Consider the following 19,888-nt stretch of genomic DNA (forward strand, 5'->3'; position numbering starts at 1 on the left):
TTTGCCAGAACAGGGAACATTTTCACTTCTGTTCTCAGAACGTTTAAAAAACGTTCCATTTCCCCGGTCAGGTTACTTAAGGCTTCGTTTCTAGAAACAATGGGAAACCAAAAAAGTACGCTCCCACAACTTCCAAAGAACCAAATGTGCTAGCTGGGTGCCTCTCTCTCTCTTGTTCTCTCTCTCTCTCTCTCTCTGTATGTCTCTCTCTTCACTTTAGTACATTCTGTGTCATTGTTGATCCTTTATTATTTTACTATTATGATGAGTACTAATACTATACTGTGTAGCAGTGTTGGCAACAGCTAATCAAATCAAATGTTATAAGTCCCATGCGCCGAATACAACAGGTGTAGACTCCTGTTGATTCCTTTGTGTGTGTGTAGGGCTGTGACTGGACAGTGAGTGACCCCATGCCTCTGAGTCCGGCTGCCAACGCTAAGCATGACCCCCCTGATCATCCCCGGCAACCAGCCGCTACCAATGGCAACCAGCCAGGTTCCGCCCTCGCCAGGGACGACGGGAGGACTTCCTCCCCAGATCCTCCTGACGACGGCTCCGGAAACAGCATCGTCATCCGTATTGGCATCCCTGACCTGCAGCAGACGGTACACACGCACACGCACACGCACACGCACACGCACACACACACACACACACACACACACACACACACACACACACACACACACACACACACACACACACACACACACACACACACACACACACACACACACACACACACACACACACACACACACACACACACACACACACACACACACACACACACACACACACACACACACACACACACACACACACACACACACGGAAACTCTTACCTAAGAAATTGATTGATAAATTCACAGGTGTGTGAAGAATGGCGCCGAAGGAGATGGCTGCCGTTTTACGGGCTCTTAACCAATTGTGCCACTGTGTGTTTTTGTGTTATTTGTAATCGATTGTGTTTCTGCCACCGTCTCTTATGACGGAAAGAGCTTCTGGATATCAGGACAGCGATTACTCACCTCGTACTGGACAAAGATGTTTTCTTTAATGAGTTGGACTTGAAGGGTTTACTTCAGACACCTGACAAGGCCCTCATCCTCGTCATTCGCAGGAGAAAGAGACAGGGATATCGGGGGCGGAGGTCGGGGTGCCTTGTAAGGATTCGATGGGTAATCTGCCTCTACCTATTAGCCTGTGAGGACAGACGCTGGGAGACGAGAAGCAAGTACAGGGAGTGAACATTTAATAAATAACGGACAAAACACGGACAGCGTCTGGACATGGCGAACAAAATGACATTAATGCTGACTCGGGAAAGAAGGAAGTGACAGATATAGGGGGAGTACTTAATAACGTGATGGAGTCCAGTTGAGTCCGATGAAGCGTTGATACACGTAACGATGGTGGCAGGTGTGCGTAATGATAAGCAGCCTGGTGACCTTGAGCGCCAGAGAGGGGGAGCATACGTGACATAGCCAACGTACAATCATTGGATAACAAAATAGATGAGCTACGATCACAAATATCCTAGCAACAGGACATTAACTGTAATATCTTATGTTTCACCGAGTCGTGGCTGACATGAATAACATACAGCTGGCTGAAAAACTCTAGACCATAATTCTATCCTCCTGATTCCTGCTTACAAGTAAATACTAAAGCAGGAATCACCAGTTACTCGTTCAATAAAGAAGTGGTCAGATGACGCAGACGCTAAGCTACAGGACTGTTTTGCACAGACTGGAATATGTTCCGGGATTCTTCCGATGGCATTTTCGGAGAAACCCTGACGGGCCGCCCCCAGGTGGTGAGGGTAGGTAACAACACATCCGCAATGCTGATCCTCAAAACGGGTGCCCCTCAGGGGTGCGTGCTCAATCCCCTCCTTTAAACTCATTACTGCATGGCCAGGTACGACTCCAACACCATCATTAAGTTTGTCGATGACACAACAGGGGTAGGCCTTATCACCGACAACGATGAGACAGCCTATAGGGAGGAGGTCAGAGACCTGGCCCTGTGGTGCCAGGACAACAACCTCTCTCTCAACGTGATCAAGACAAAGGAGATGATTGTGGACTACAGGAAAAGGAGGTCCAGCACGCCCCCATTCTCATCGATGGGGCTGCAGTGGAGCAGGTTGAGAGCTTCAAGTTCCTTGGTGTCCACATCATCAACAAACTATCATGTTCCAAACACACCAAGACAGTCGTGAAGAGGGCACAACAAAACCCCCTCACTAGACTGAAAAGATTTGGCATGGGTCCTCAGATCCTCAGAAGGTTCTACAGCTGCACCATCGAGAGCATCCTGCCTGTTTTATTTTATTTTTTACTTATCTATTTTCTACTTAACACTTAATTTTCTTAAAACGGCATTGTTGGTTAAGGGCATGTAAGTAAGTATTTCACTGTAAGGTCTACACCTGTTGTATTGGGCGCATGTGGCAAATCCTATTTTCTTTGTGTGTGTAGAAGTGTCTGCGGTTGGATCCCGAGGCAGCGGTGTGGAGCAGTAAACAGCATGTGTTAGTGACTCTAACACAGAGTCTGACTGATGTTCTGAACTACGGGCTGTTCCAACCGGCCTTCAACGGACGAGCTGGGAAGTTCCTAGACGAGGAACGACTGTTGAAAGACTACCCTCTACCCCCCATCACCCCTATTCCCTATTTAGAGGTACCCTCTACCCCATCACCCTATTCCTTATCTAGAGGTACCCTCTACCCCATCACCCCTATTCCCTATCTAGAGGTACCCTCTACCCCCCATCACCCCTATTCCCTATCTAGAGGTACCCTCTACCCCCCATCACCCCTATGCCCTATCTAGAGGTACCCTCTAACCCCCATCACCCCTATTCCCTATCTAGAGGTACCCTCTACCCCATCACCCTATTCCCTATCTAGAGGTACCCTCTACCCCATCACCCATATTCCCTACCTAGAGGTACCCTCTACCCCTCTACCCCATCACCCCTATTCCCTACCTAGAGGTACCCTCTACACCATCACCCCTATTCTCTATCTAGAAGTACCCTCTGCCCTCTACCCCCCATCACCCCTATTCCCTACCTAGAGGTACCCTCTACCCCATCACCCCTATTCCCTATCTAGAGGTACCCTCTACCCCCATCACCCTATTCCCTATCTAGAGGTACCCTCTACCCCCATCACCCTATTCCCTATCTAGAGGTACCCTCTACACCATCACCCCTATTCCCTATCTAGAGGTACCCTCTACCCCATCACCCTATTCCCTATCTAGAGGTACCCTCTACCCCATCACCCATATTCCCTATCTAGAGGTACCCTCTACCCCATCACCCTATTCCCTACCTAGAGGTACCCTCTACCCCCCCATCACCCCTATTCCCTATCTAGAGGTACCCTCTACCCCATCACCCTATTCTCTATCTAGAGGTACCCTCTACCCCATCACCCCTATTCCCTATCTAGAGGTACCCTCTACCCCATCACCCCTATTCCCTATCTAGAGGTACCCTCTACCCCATCACCCCTATTCCCTATCTAGAGGTACCCTCTACCCCATCACCCTATTCTCTATCTAGAGGTACCCTCTACACCATCACCCTATTCCCTATCTAGAGGTACCCTCTACCCCCCCCATCACCCCTATTCCCTATCTAGAGGTACCCTCTACACCATCACCCCTATTCCCTATCTAGAGGTACCCTCTACCCCATCACCCCTATTCCCTATCTAGAGGTACCCTCTACCCCCCATCACCCTATTCCCTATCTAGAGGTACCCTCTACCCCATCACCCCTATTCCCTACCTAGAGGTACCCTCTACCCCATCACCCCTATTCCCTATCTAGAGGTACCCTCTACCCCCCATCACCCCTATTCCCTATCTAGAGGTACCCTCTACCCCCCATCACCCCTATTCCCTATCTAGAGGTACCCTCTACCCCCCATCACCCCTATTCCCTATCTAGAGGTACCCTCTACCCCCCATCACCCCTATTCCCTATCTAGAGGTACCCTCTACCCATCACCCCTATTCCCTACCTAGAGGTACCCTCTACACCATCACCCCTATTCCCTACCTAGAGGTACCCTCTACACCATCACCCCTATTCCCTATCTAGAGGTACCCTCTACACCATCACCCCTATTCCCTACCTAGAGGTACCCTCAACCCCTCTACATCATCACCCTATTCCCTATCTAGAGGTACCCTCTACACCATCACCCCTATTCCCTATCTAGAGGTACCCTCTACCCCCCATCACCCCTATTCCCTATCTAGAGGTACCCTCTACACCATCACCCCTATTCCCTACCTAGAGGTACCCTCTACCCCATCACCCCTATTCCCTACCTAGAGGTACCCTCTACCCCCATCACCCTATTCCCTATCTAGAGGTACCCTCTACCCCATCACCCCTATTCTCTATCTAGAGGTACCCTCTACCCCATCACCCCTATTCCCTATCTAGAGGTACCCTCTACCCCCCATCACCCCTATTCCCTATCTAGAGGTACCCTCTACCCCCCATCACCCTATTCCTTATCTAGAGGTACCCTCAACCCCTCTACACCATCACCCTATTCCCTACCTAGAGGTACCCTCTACACCATCACCCCTATTCCCTATCTAGAAGTACCCTCTACCCCATCACCCCTATTCCCTATCTAGAGGTACCCTCTACCCCATCACCCCTATTCCCTACCTAGAAGTACCCTCTACCCTCTACCCCCATCACCCTATTCCCTATCTAGAAGTACCCTCTACCCCATCACCCCTATTCCCTATCTAGAAGTACCCTCTACCCCATCACCCCTATTCCCTACCTAGAAGTACCCTCTACCCTCTACCCCCCATCACCCCTATTCCCTATCTAGAGGTACCCTCTACCCCATCGACCCTATTCCCTATCTAGAGGTACCCTCTACCCCATCACCCTATTCCCTATCTAGAGGTACCCTCTACCCCATCACCCCTATTCCCTATCTATAGGTACCCTCTACCCCATCACCCCTATTCCCTATCTAGAGGTACCCTCAACCCCATCACCCCTATTCCCTATCTAGAGGTACCCTCAACCCCATCACCCCTATTCCCTACCTAGAGGTACCCTCTACCCCATCACCCCTATTCCCTATCTAGAGGTACCCTCTACCCCCATCACCCCTATTCCCTATCTAGAGGTACCCTCTACCCCATCACCCCTATTCCCTATCTAGAGGTACCCTCTACCCCATCACCCCTATTCCCTATCTAGAAGTACCCTCTACCCCATCACCCCTATTCCCTATCTAGAAGTACCCTCTACCCCATCACCCCTATTCCCTATCTAGAGGTACCCTCTACCCCATCACCCCTATTCCCTATCTAGAGGTACCCTCTACCCCATCACCCCTATTCCCTATTTAGAGGTACCCTCTACCCCATCACCCCTATTCCCTATCTAGAGGTACCCTCTACCCCATCACCCCTATTCCCTATCTAGAGGTACCCTCTACCCCCCATCACCCCTATTCCCTATTTAGAGGTACCCTCTACCCCATCACCCCTATTCCCTATCTAGAGGTACCCTCTACCCCATCACCCCTATTCCCTATCTAGAGGTACCCTCTACCCCATCACCCCTATTCCCTATCTAGAGGTACCCTCTACCCCATCACCCCTATTCCCTATCTAGAGGTACCCTCTACCCCATCACCCCTATTCCCTACCTAGAGGTACCCCCTACCCCATCACCCCTATTCCCTACCTAGAGGTACCCTCTACCCCATCACCCCTATTCCCTATCTAGAGGTACCCTCTACACCATCACCTCTATTCCCTATCTAGAGGTACCCTCTACCCCATCACCCCTATTCCCTACCTAGAGGTACTCTCTACCCCCCCCATCACCCTATTCCATACATACCACCTACACACTACACCCTATACCATAGATACACCCTACAACCTACACCCTATTCCATACATACACCCTACATCATACATACACCCAACCAAAAATGATAAATGTTGAAACTGTAAAATTGTTTTAACTTTGTGTGTGTGTGTGTGTGTGTGTGTGTGTGTGTGTGTGTGTGTGTGTGTGTGTGTGTGTGTGTGTGTGTGTGTGTGTGTGTGTGTGTGTGTGTGTGATTGTAGTTTCGCTATAAGAGGCGTGTTTACACTCAGAGCTATGTGGACGACAAGCAGCTAGCAAAGCTCCATACCAAGGTAAGGCCACACACACACACACACACAAACACACACACACACACACGTATGTGCCAGCCCTACTCTCGCTCTCCCTTTCTCTGTCTCTCAGGCCAACCTAAAGAAGTTCATGGAGTATGTTTACCAGCTTAGCGTTGACAAAGTCTCCAGGTTCTTGGAGAAAGGTCTTGATCCTAATTTTCACGATGCAGACACAGGAGGTGAGGAAACACACACACACACGCACACACACACACATGCACAACCACACACTCAGTGTGTCTGAAAGTGAGTGATATCTATCCCTCACGACTAAGCCTCAGTGTTTCTCTATCTGAATGTGTGTATAGAATGCCCCCTAACCCTGGCGGTTCAGCTCGAGGGCAGTGCAGAGCTGATTACAGTGCTGAGGAGTGGAGGAGCTCACCTGGACTTCAGGACGAGAGACGGAATCACAGCGCTACACAGAGCTGTTCTCTCTAAGAACCACACAGCACTCACAGTGAGTACGCACACACACACACACACACACACAGCACTCACAGTGAGTACGCACACACACACAGCACTCACAGTGAGTACGCACACACACACACACACACACACACACACACACACACACACACACACACACACACACACACACACACACACACACACACACACACACACACACAGCACTCACAGTGAGTACGCACACACACACACACACACACACAGCACTCACAGTGAGTACGCACACACACACACAGCACTCACAGTGAGTACGCACACACACATGCATACACACCCCTGTGTGTTTCTGTTTTAAGCGTAATGTGTGTGTGTGTTGCAGACTGTGTTGGCCCTGGGTGCATCTCCAGACTATAGGGACAGTCGTGGGTTAACTCCTTTGTACCACTGTGCCATGGTGGGGGGAGACCCGTACTGCTGTGAACTGCTGCTACATGAACACGCTGTCATAGGCAGCACCGACGAGAATGGCTGGCAGGAGATACACCAGGTAACACACACATACACACCAAGGTTATTATAGTTTTGTGTTTTTATATGACATTTTAGTTCTATTAGTTCAGATTTTCATTTGAAATTCATTTTCTTTCAGTTTGTTTTCAGATACACTTGACTAGTTTGTAATTCGTTTGTTTTCAGAAAACTTAGCTTCTTATGGCTGTAGGGGCAGTATTGAGTAGCTTGGATGAAAGGTGCCCAGAGGTGCCCAGAGTAAACTGCCTGCTCCTCAGTCCCAATTGCTAATATATGCATATTATTATTAGTATTGGATAGAAAACACTTGGAAGTTTATAAAACTGTTTGCATGATGTTTGTGAGTATAACAGAACTCATATGGCAGGCAAAAACCTGAGAAGAAATCCAAACAGGAAGTGGGAAATCTGAGGTTGGTCGATTTTCAACTCATCGCCTATCGAATACACAGTGGAATATGGATCAGTTTGCACTTCCTACGGCTTCCACTAGATGTCAACAGTCTGTAGAACCTTGTCTGATGCCTCTACTGTGAAGTGGGGCCGAAGGAGACAGGAATGAGTCAGGTCTACCATGCTCTGACCATGCTTTGACCATGAGCTGTTCATGCTCTGACCATGAGCTGACCATGCTCTGACCATGAGCTGACCATGCTCTGACCATGCTTTGACCATGCTCTGACCATGCACTGACCATGCTCTGACCATGCTTTGACCATGCTTTGACCATGCTTTGACCATGCTTTGACCATGCTCTGACCATGCTCTGACCATGCTCTGACCATGCACGTTCACATGAGAGGGAGCTCTGTTCCATCGCACATCTGAAGTCAATGTAATTCTCCGGTTGGAACGCTACTGAAGATTTATGTTAAAAACATTCTAAAGATTGATTCAATACATCGTTTGACATGTTTCTACTGACTGTTACGGAACTTTTTGACATTTCGTCAGCTTTTAGTGAATGTGCTTCCTGACTTTGGATTTGTTTACCAAACACGCTAACAAAAATAGCTATTTGGACATAAATGATGGACATTACCGAACAAAACGAACATTTCATGTGGAAGTGGGAGTCCTGCGAGTGCATTCCGACGAAGATCAGCAAAGGTAAGTGAAGATTTATAATGCTATTTATGAGTTTTGTTGACTGCACAATTTGGCGGGTAACTGTATGGCTTCCTTTTGTGGCTGAACGCTGTTCTCAGATGATTGAATATTGTGTTTTCCCGTAAAGCTTTTTGAAATCTGACACAGCGGTTGCATTAATAAGAACAAGTGTATCTTTAATTCTATGTAAAACATGTATCTTTCATCAAAGTTTATGATGAGTATTTATGTTATTTGACGTGGCTCTCTGCAATTTCTCCGGATAATTTGGAGGCATTTTTTGCATATAAATATGAACTTTATCGAACAAAACATATATGTATTGTGTAACATGAAGTCTTATGAGTGCCATCTGATGAAGATCATCAAAGGTTAGTGATTCATTTTATCTCTATTTCTGCTTTTTGTGACTCCTGTCTTTGGCTGGAAAAATGGCTGTGTTTTTCTGTGATTTTGCGGTGACCTAACATAATCGTTTGTGCTGCTTTCGCTGTAAAGCCTTTTTGAAATCAGACACTGTGGTGGGATTAACAATAAGTGTATCTTTAAAATGGTGTGAAATACTTGTATGCTTGAGGAATTTTAATTATGAGATTTCTGTTGTTTGAATTTGGCGCCCTGCAGTTTCACTGGCTGTTGTCATATCGATCCCGTTAACGGGATTGCAGCCATAAGAAGTTTTAACAAAGTAAACATTTTCAATTTACTTTTTATATTCTTTTGTTGAATTAGGAATATATACCTTTCTCTGGTCATAGGAGTAACAACATGAATTAGGAATATTTTCCTTTCTCTAGTCATAGGAGTAACAACATGAATTAGGAATATTTACCTTTCTCTGGTCATAGGAGTAACAACATGAATTAGGAATATTTACTCTGGTCATAGTTCATCTGACTCTGGGGAAGGAGGTAAAGGACCTCATTGTCAAACCTCACGCAGAGACATACAAATGGTACCCGCTAGTTCATCTGACTCTGGGGAAGAAGGTAAAGGACCTCATTGTCAAACCTCACGCAGAGACATACAAATGGTACCCGCTAGTTCATCTGACTCTGGGGAAGGAGGTAAAGGACCTCATTGTCAAACCTCACGCAGAGACATACAAATGGTACCCGCTATAGTTCATCTGACTCTGGGGAAGGAGGTAAAGGACCTCATTGTCAAACCTCACGCAGAGACATACAAATGGTACCCGCTAGTTCATCTGACTCTGGGGAAGGAGGTAAAGGACCTCATTGTCAAACCTCACGCAGAGACATACAAATGGTACCCGCTAGTTCATCTGACTCTGGGGAAGGAGGTAAAGGACCTCATTGTCAAACCTCACGCAGAGACATACAAATGGTACCCGCTAGTTCATCTGACTCTGGGGAAGGAGGTAAAGGACCTCATTGTCAAACCTCACGCAGAGACATACAAATGGTACCCGCTAGTTCATCTGACTCTGGGGAAGGAGGTAAAGGACCTCATTGTCAAACCTCACGCAGAGACATACAAATGGTACCCGCTAGTTCATCTGACTCTGGGGAAGGAGGTAAAGGACCTCATTGTCAAACCTCACGCAGAGACATACAAATGGTACCCGCTAGTTCATCTGACTCTGGGGAAGAAGGTAAAGGACCTCATTGTCAAACTCCTGAAGAATCTATCAAAAGGCATTGCCACCCTGTTGTCTACACCAACATGGGAAGATTAGATCATCTATGTGACATGTTGTTTCTCTCCAGGCATGTCGTCATGGTAACGTGCAGCACCTGGAACATCTGCTGTTTTACGGAGCCGACATGAGCTCCCAGAATGCCTCAGGGAACACTGCCCTGCACCTGTGTGGTCTATACAACCAGGTAACACTACACCTGTGGTCTATACCACCAGGTAACACTGCCCTGCACCTGTGTGGTCTATACAACCAGGTAACACTACACCTGTGGTCTATACAACCAGGTAACACTGCCCTGCACCTGTGTGGTCTATACAACCAGGTAACACTACACCTGTGTGGTCTATACAACCAGGGAACACTGCCCTGCACCTGTGTGGTCTATACAACCAGGTAACACTGCCCTGCACCTGTGTGGTCTATACAACCAGGTAACACTACACCTGTGTGGTCTATACAACCAGGGAACACTGCCCTGCACCTGTGTGGTCTATACAACCAGGTAACACTGCCCTGCACCTGTGTGGTCTATACAACCAGGTAACACTGCCCTGCACCTGTGTGGTCTATACAACCAGGTAACACTGCCCTGCACCTGTGTGGTCTATACAACCAGGTAACACTACACCTGTGGTCTATACCACCAGGTAACACTACACCTGTGTGGTCTATACCACCAGGTAACACTACACCTGTGGTCTATACAACCAGGTAACACTGCCCTGCACCTGTGTGGTCTATACAACCAGGTAACACTGCCCTGCACCTGTGTGGTCTATACAACCAGGTAACACTACACCTGTGGTCTATACCACCAGGTAACACTACACCTGTGGTCTATACCACCAGGTAACACTACACCTGTGGTCTATACCACCAGGTAACACTACACCTGTGGTCTATACCACCAGGTAACACTACACCTGTGTGGTCTATACCACCAGGTAACACTACACCTGTGTGGTCTATACCACCAGGTAACACTACACCTGTGTGGTCTATACAACCAGGTACCACTACACCTGTGGTCTATACCACCAGGTAACACTACACCTGTGGTCTATACAACCAGGTAACACTACACCTGTGGTCTATACCACCAGGTAACACTACACCTGTGTGGTCTATACAACCAGGTAACACTACACCTGTGGTCTATACCACCAGGTAACACTGCACTGCACCTGTGTGGTCTATACAACCAGGTAACACTACACCTGTGTGGTCTATACAACCAGGTAACACTACACCTGTGTGGTCTATACAACCAGGTAACACTACACCTGTGGTCTATACAACCAGGTAACACTACACCTGTGTGGTCTATACAACCAGGTACCACTACACCTGTGTGGTCTATACCACCAGGTAACACTACACCTGTGTGGTCTATACAACCAGGTAACACTACACCTGTGGTCTATACCACCAGTTAACACTACACCTGTGTGGTCTATACAACCAGGTAACACTACACCTGTGGTCTATACAACCAGGTAACACTACACCTGTGGTCTATACAACCAGGTAACACTACACCTGTGGTCTATACAACCAGGTAACACTACACCTGTGTGGTCTATACAACCAGGTAACACTACACCTGTGGTCTATACCACCAGGTAACACTACACCTGTGTGGTCTATACAACCAGGTAACACTACACCTGTGGTCTATACAACCAGGTAACACTACACCTGTGGTCTATACAACCAGGTAACACTACACCTGTAGTCTATACAACCAGGTAACACTACACCTGTGGTCTATACAACCAGGTAACACTACACCTGTGTGGTCTATACCACCAGGTAACACTACACCTGTGGTCTATACAACCAGGTAACACTACACCTGTGTGGTCTATACCACCAGGTAACACTACACCTGTGGTCTATACAACCAGGTAACACTACACCTGTGTGGTCTATACCACCAGGAAACACTACACCTGTGGTCTATACAACCAGGTAACACTACACCTGTGTGGTCTATACCACCAGGTACCACTACACCTGTGGTCTATACAACCAGGTAACACTACACCTGTGTGGTCTATACCACCAGGTAACACTACACCTGTGTGGTCTATACAACCAGGTAACACTACACCTGTGTGGTCTATACAACCAGGTAACACTACACCTGTGGTCTATACCACCAGGTAACACTACACCTGTGGTCTATACCACCAGGTAACACTACACCTGTGTGGTCTATACAACCAGGTAACACTACACCTGTGGTCTATACCACCAGGTAACACTACACCTGTGTGGTCTATACAACCAGGTACCACTACACCTGTGGTCTATACCACCAGGTAACACTACACCTGTGGTCTATACCACCAGTTAACACTACACCTGTGTGGTCTATACCACCAGGTAACACTACACCTGTGTGGTCTATACCACCAGGTAACACTACACCTGTGTGGTCTATACAACCAGGTAACACTACACCTGTGTGGTCTATACCACCAGGTAACACTACACCTGTGTGGTCTATACAACCAGGTAACACTACACCTGTGTGGTCTATACCACCAGGTAACACTACACCTGTGTGGTCTATACCACCAGGTAACACTACACCTGTGGTCTATACAACCAGGTAACACTACACCTGTGGTCTATACCACCAGGTAACAATACACCTGTGTGGTCTATACAACCAGGTAACACTACACCTGTGGTCTATACCACCAGGTAACACTACACCTGTGGTCTATACAACCAGGTAACACTACACCTGTGTGGTCTATACCACCAGGTAACACTACACCTGTGGTCTATACCACCAGGTACCACTACACCTATGGTCTATACAACCAGGTACCACTACACCTGTGGTCTATACCACCAGGTAACACTACACCTGTGGTCTATACAACCAGGTAACACTACACCTGTGGTCTATACAACCAGGTAACACTACACCTGTGTGGTCTATACCACCAGGTACCACTACACCTGTGGTCTATACCACCAGGTAACACTACACCTGTGGTCTATACCACCAGGTAACAATACACCTGTGGTCTATACAACCAGGTACCACTACACCTGTGGTCTATACAACCAGGTAACACTACACCTGTGTGGTCTATACAACCAGGTAACACTACACCTGTGGTCTATACCACCAGGTACCACTACACCTGTGGTCTATACCACCAGGTAACGCTACACCTGTGGTCTATACCACCAGGTAACACTACACCTGTGGTCTATACAACCAGGTAACACTACACCTGTGGTCTATACCACCAGGTAACACTACACCTGTGGTCTATACAACCAGGTAACACTACACCTGTGTGGTCTATACAACCAGGTAACACTACACCTGTGTGGTCTATACCACCAGGTAACACTACACCTGTGTGGTCTATACCACCAGGTAACACTACACCTGTGGTCTATACAACCAGGTAACACTACACCTGTGGTCTATACCACCAGGTAACACTACACCTGTGGTCTATACAACCAGGTAACACTACACCTGTGGTCTATACCACCAGGTAACACTACACCTGTGGTCTATACAACCAGGTAACACTACACCTGTGTGGTCTATACAACCAGGTAACACTACACCTGTGGTCTATACAACCAGGTAACACTACACCTGTGGTCTATACAACCAAGTAACACTACACCTGTGGTCTATACCACCAGGTAACAATATACCTGTGGTCTATACAACCAGGTACCACTACACCTGTGGTCTATACAACCAGGTAACACTACACCTGTGTGGTCTATACAACCAGGTAACACTACACCTGTGGTCTATACCACCAGGTAACACTACACCTGTGGTCTATACAACCAGGTAACACTATACCTGTGTGGTCTATACAACCAGGTAACACTACACCTGTGGTCTATACCACCAGGTAACACTACACCTGTGTGGTCTATACAACCAGGTAACACTACACCTGTGGTCTATACCACCAGGTAACACTACACCTGTGGTCTATACCACCAGGTAACACTACACCTGTGTGGTCTATACAACCAGGTAACACTACACCTGTGTGGTCTATACAACCAGGTAACACTACACCTGTGTGGTCTATACAACCAGGTAACACTACACCTGTAGTCTATACAACCAGGTAACACTACACCTGTGTGGTCTATACAACCAGGTAACACTACACCTGTGGTCTATACAACCAGGTAACACTACACCTGTGGTCTATACAACCAGGTAACACTACACCTGTGTGGTCTATACAACCAGGTAACACTACACCTGTGGTCTATACCACCAGGTAACACTACACCTGTGGTCTATACCACCAGGTAACACTACACCTGTGGTCTATACCACCAGGTAACACTACACCTGTGTGGTCTATACCACCAGGTAACACTACACCTGTGTGGTCTATACCACCAGGTAACACTACACCTGTGTGGTCTATACAACCAGGTAACACTACACCTGTGTGGTCTATACAACCAGGGAACACTACACCTGTGGTCTATACAACCAGGTAACACTACACCTGTGTGGTCTATACCACCAGGTAACACTACACCTGTGTGGTCTATACAACCAGGGAACACTACACCTGTGGTCTATACAACCAGGTAACACTACACCTGTGGTCTATACCACCAGGTAACACTACACCTGTGTGGTCTATACAACCAGGTACCACTACACCTGTGGTCTATACCACCAGGTAACACTACACCTGTGGTCTATACAACCAGGTACCACTACACCTGTGGTCTATACAACCAGGTAACACTACACCTGTGTGGTCTATACAACCAGTTAACACTACACCTGTGTGGTCTATACAACCAGGTAACACTACACCTGTGTGGTCTATACAACCAGGTAACACTACACCTGTGTGGTCTATACCACCAGGTAACACTACACCTGTGGTCTATACAACCAGGTAACACTACACCTGTGTGGTCTATACAACCAGGTAACACTACACCTGTGGTCTATACAACCAGGTAACACTACACCTGTGTGGTCTATACAACCAGGTAACACTACACCTGTGTGGTCTATACCACCAGGTAACACTACACCTGTGTGGTCTATACAACCAGGTAACACTACACCTGTGTGGTCTATACAACCAGGTAACACTACACCTGTGGTCTATACAACCAGGTAACACTGCACCTGTGGTCTATACAACCAGTTAACACTACACCTGTGTGGTCTATACCACCAGGTAACACTACACCTGTGTGGTCTATACAACCAGGTAACACTACACCTGTGGTCTATACCACCAGGTAACACTACACCTGTGGTCTATACAACCAGGTAACACTACACCTGTGTGGTCTATACAACCAGGTAACACTACACCTGTGGTCTATACCACCAGGTAACACTACACCTGTGGTCTATACAACCAAGTAACACTACACCTGTGTGGTCTATACAACCAGGTAACACTACACCTGTGGTCTATACAACCAAGTAACACTACACCTGTGTGGTCTATACAACCAGGTAACACTACACCTGTGGTCTATACAACCAAGTAACACTACACCTGTGTGGTCTATACAACCAGGTAACACTACACCTGTGTGGTCTATACAACCAGGTAACACTACACCTGTGTGGTCTATACCACCAGGTAACACTACACCTGTGTGGTCTATACAACCAGGTACCACTACACCTATGGTCTATACAACCAGGTACCACTACACCTATGGTCTTTACAACCAGGTAACACTACACCTGTGTGGTCTATACAACCAGGTACCACTACACCTATGGTCTTTACAACCAGGTACCACTACACCTGTAGTCTATACAACCAGGTAACACTGCCCTGCACCTGTGTGGTCTATACAACCAGGTAACACTACACCTGTGGTCTATACAACCAGGTAACACTACACCTGTGGTCTATACAACCAGGTAACACTACACCTGTAGTCTATACAACCAGGTAACACTACACCTGTGGTCTATACCACCAGGTAACACTACACCTGTGGTCTATACAACCAGGTAACACTACACCTGTGGTCTATACCACCAGGTAACACTACACCTGTGTGGTCTATACAACCAGGTAACACTACACCTGTGGTCTATACCACCAGGTAACACTACACCTGTGTGGTCTATACAACCAGGTAACACTACACCTGTGGTCTATACCACCAGGTAACACTACACCTGTGTGGTCTATACCACCAGGTAACACTACACCTGTGGTCTATACAACCAGGTAACACTACACCTGTGGTCTATACCACCAGGTAACACTACACCTGTGGTCTATACAACCAGGTAACACTACACCTGTGGTCTATACCACCAGGTAACACTACACCTGTGGTCTATACCACCAGGTACCACTACACCTGTGGTCTATACAACCAAGTAACACTACACCTGTGGTCTATACAACCAGGTAACACTACACCTGTGGTCTATACCACCAGGTACCACTACACCTGTGGTCTATACAACCAGGTAACACTACACCTGTGTGGTCTATACAACCAGGTAACAATACACCTGTGGTCTATACAACCAGGTAACACTACACCTGTGTGGTCTATACCACCAGGTAACACTAGGTAACACTACACCTGTGGTCTATACCACCAGGTAACACTACACCTGTGGTCTATACAACCAAGTAACACTACACCTGTGTGGTCTATACAACCAAGTAACACTACACCTGTGTGGTCTATACAACCAGGTAACACTACACCTGTGTGGTCTATACCACCAGGTAACACTACACCTGTGGTCTATACAACCAGGTAACACTACACCTGTGGTCTATACAACCAGGTACCACTACACCTGTGGTCTATACAACCAGTTAACACTGCACCTGTGTGGTCTATACAACCAAGTAACACTACACCTGTGTGGTCTATACAACCAGGTAATACTACACCTGTGTGGTCTATACCACCAGGTAACACTACACCTGTGGTCTATACAACCAGGTAACACTACACCTTTGGTCTATACAACCAAGTAACACTACACCTGTGTGGTCTATACAACCAGGTAACACTACACCTGTGTGGTCTATACAACCAGGTAACACTACACCTGTGGTCTATACCACCAGGTAACACTGCCCTGCACCTGTGTGGTCTATACAACCAGGTAACACTACACCTGTGGTCTATACCACCAGGTAACACTACACCTGTGGTCTATACCACCAGGTAACACTACACCTGTGTGGTCTATACCACCAGGTAACACTACACCTTTGTGGTCTATACCACCAGGTACCACTACACCTGTGGTCTATACCACCAGGTAACACTACACCTGTGGTCTATACCACCAGGTAACACTACACCTGTGGTCTATACCACCAGGTAACACTACACCTGTGGTCTATACCACCAGGTAACACTGCCCTGCACCTGTGTGGTCTATACAACCAGGTAACACTACACCTGTGGTCTATACCACCAGGAAACACTACACCTGTGGTCTATACCACCAGGTAACACTACACCTGTGGGGTCTATACCACCAGGTAACACTACACCTGTGTGGTCTATACAACCAGGTAACACTACACCTGTGTGGTCTATACCACCAGGTAACACTACACCTGTGTGGTCTATACCACCAGGTAACACTACACCTGTGTGGTCTATACCACCAGGTAACACTACACCTTTGTGGTCTATACCACCAGGTAACACTACACCTGTGGTCTATACCACCAGGTAACACTACACCTGTGGTCTATACCACCAGGTAACACTACACCTGTGGTCTATACCACCAGGTAACACTACACCTGTGGTCTATACCACCAGGTAACACTACACCTGTGGTCTATACCACCAGGTAACACTACACCTGTGGTCTATACCACCAGGTAACACTACACCTGTGGTCTATACCACCAGGTAACACCACACCTGTGGTCTATACAACCAGGTAACACTACACCTGTGTGGTCTATACAACCAGGTAACACTACACCTGTGTGGTCTATACCACCAGGTAACACTACACCTGTGGTCTATACCACCAGGTAACACTACACCTGTGGTCTATACCACCAGGTAACACTACACCTGTGGTCTATACCACCAGGTAACACTACACCTGTGGTCTATACCACCAGGTAACACTACACCTGTGGTCTATACCACCAGGTAACACTGCCCTGCACCTGTGTGGTCTATACAACCAGGTAACACTACACCTGTGGTCTATACCACCAGGAAACACTACACCTGTGGTCTATACCACCAGGTAACACTACACCTGTGGGGTCTATACCACCAGGTAACACTACACCTGTGTGGTCTATACAACCAGGTAACACTACACCTGTGTGGTCTATACCACCAGGTAACACTACACCTGTGTGGTCTATACCACCAGGTAACACTACACCTGTGTGGTCTATACCACCAGGTAACACTACACCTGTGTGGTCTATACCACCAGGTAACACTACACCTGTGGTCTATACCACCAGGTAACACTACACCTGTGGTCTATACCACCAGGTAACACTACACCTGTGGTCTATACCACCAGGTAACACTGCCCTGCACCTGTGTGGTCTATACAACCAGGTAACACTACACCTGTGGTCTATACCACCAGGAAACACTACACCTGTGGTCTATACCACCAGGTAACACTACACCTGTGGGGTCTATACCACCAGGTAACACTACACCTGTGTGGTCTATACAACCAGGTAACACTACACCTGTGTGGTCTATACCACCAGGTAACACTACACCTGTGTGGTCTATACCACCAGGTAACACTACACCTGTGTGGTCTATACCACCAGGTAACACTACACCTGTGTGGTCTATACCACCAGGTAACACTACACCTGTGGTCTATACCACCAGGTAACACTACACCTGTGGTCTATACCACCAGGTAACACTACACCTGTGTGGTCTATACCACCAGGTAAGCAGGGCTGTGACTGGGTGTGATGTTTCCTTTCTCAGGACGGCTGTGCCAGAGTTCTGCTGTTCAGAGGAACAAATAAAGACATTAAGAACTACAACAACCAAACAGCTTTTCAGGTAATGAACTACAACACAGAATGCAGTGTGATTTGGTAATGCTTGTTTCTGACAATGGTTCACTGTGGATCAAGATAGAAAGGTATATGTGTGTGTGTGTAGGTGGCCATCATTGCTGGGAATTTTGACCTGGCAGAGATCATTAAGATACATAAGGCCTCAGACGTAGGTGAGTCCATCCTGGACCCTGTGTGTTAGTGTCTGTGTTTAACCATGTGGATGTGTGGAACCCTAGCCCTTCTCTGTGTGTTAGTGTCTGTGTTTAACCATGTGGATGTGTGGAACCCTACCCCTTCTCTGTGTGTTAGTGTCTCTGTATAACCATGTGGATGTGTGGAACCCTAACCCTTCTCTGTGTGTTAGTGTCTGTGTTTAACCATGTGGATGTGTGGAACCCTAACCCTTCTCTGTGTGTTAGTGTCTGTGTTTAACCATGTGGATGAGTGGAACCCTAACCCTTCTCTGTGTGTTAGTGTCTGTGTTTAACCATGTGGATGTGTGGAACCCTAACCCTTCTCTGTGTGTTAGTGTCTGTGTTTAACCATGTGGATGTGTGGAACCCTAACCCTTCTCTGTGTGTTAGTGTCTGTGTTTAACCATGTGGATGAGTGGAACCCTAACCCTTCTCTGTGTGTTAGTGTCTGTGTTTAACCATGTGGATGTGTGGAACCCTACCCCTTCTCTGTGTGTTAGTGTCTTTGTTTAACCATGTGGATGTGTGGAACCCTACCCATTCTCTGTGTGTTAGTGTCTGTGTTTAACCATGTGGATGTGTGGAACCCTAACCCTTCTCTGTGTGTTAGTGTCTGTGTTTAACCATGTGGATGTGTGGAACCCTAACCCTTCTCTGTGTG

General features: G+C 47.4%; 1 protein-coding gene across 1 annotated transcript; it reads left to right on the forward strand.

The window, feature by feature from the left end:
• Positions 1-386: 386 nt before the first annotated feature.
• On the forward strand, positions 387-19,203 carry LOC120039650 (SH3 and multiple ankyrin repeat domains protein 3-like; the record flags this gene model as incomplete). The annotated part of the gene is made up of 9 exons (XM_038985058.1): positions 387-608; positions 2,490-2,693; positions 6,150-6,221; positions 6,313-6,421; positions 6,551-6,702; positions 7,036-7,203; positions 10,027-10,143; positions 18,957-19,034; positions 19,137-19,203. Coding segments are annotated over 9 exons (1,189 nt in total), but the record flags the coding sequence as incomplete, so codon positions are not given.
• Between the last annotated feature and the right edge of the window lie 685 nt (positions 19,204-19,888).

The sequence above is a fragment of the Salvelinus namaycush genome, unplaced genomic scaffold (genome assembly GCF_016432855.1).
Source record: "Salvelinus namaycush isolate Seneca unplaced genomic scaffold, SaNama_1.0 Scaffold2883, whole genome shotgun sequence".
Taxonomy (NCBI): domain Eukaryota; kingdom Metazoa; phylum Chordata; class Actinopteri; order Salmoniformes; family Salmonidae; genus Salvelinus; species Salvelinus namaycush.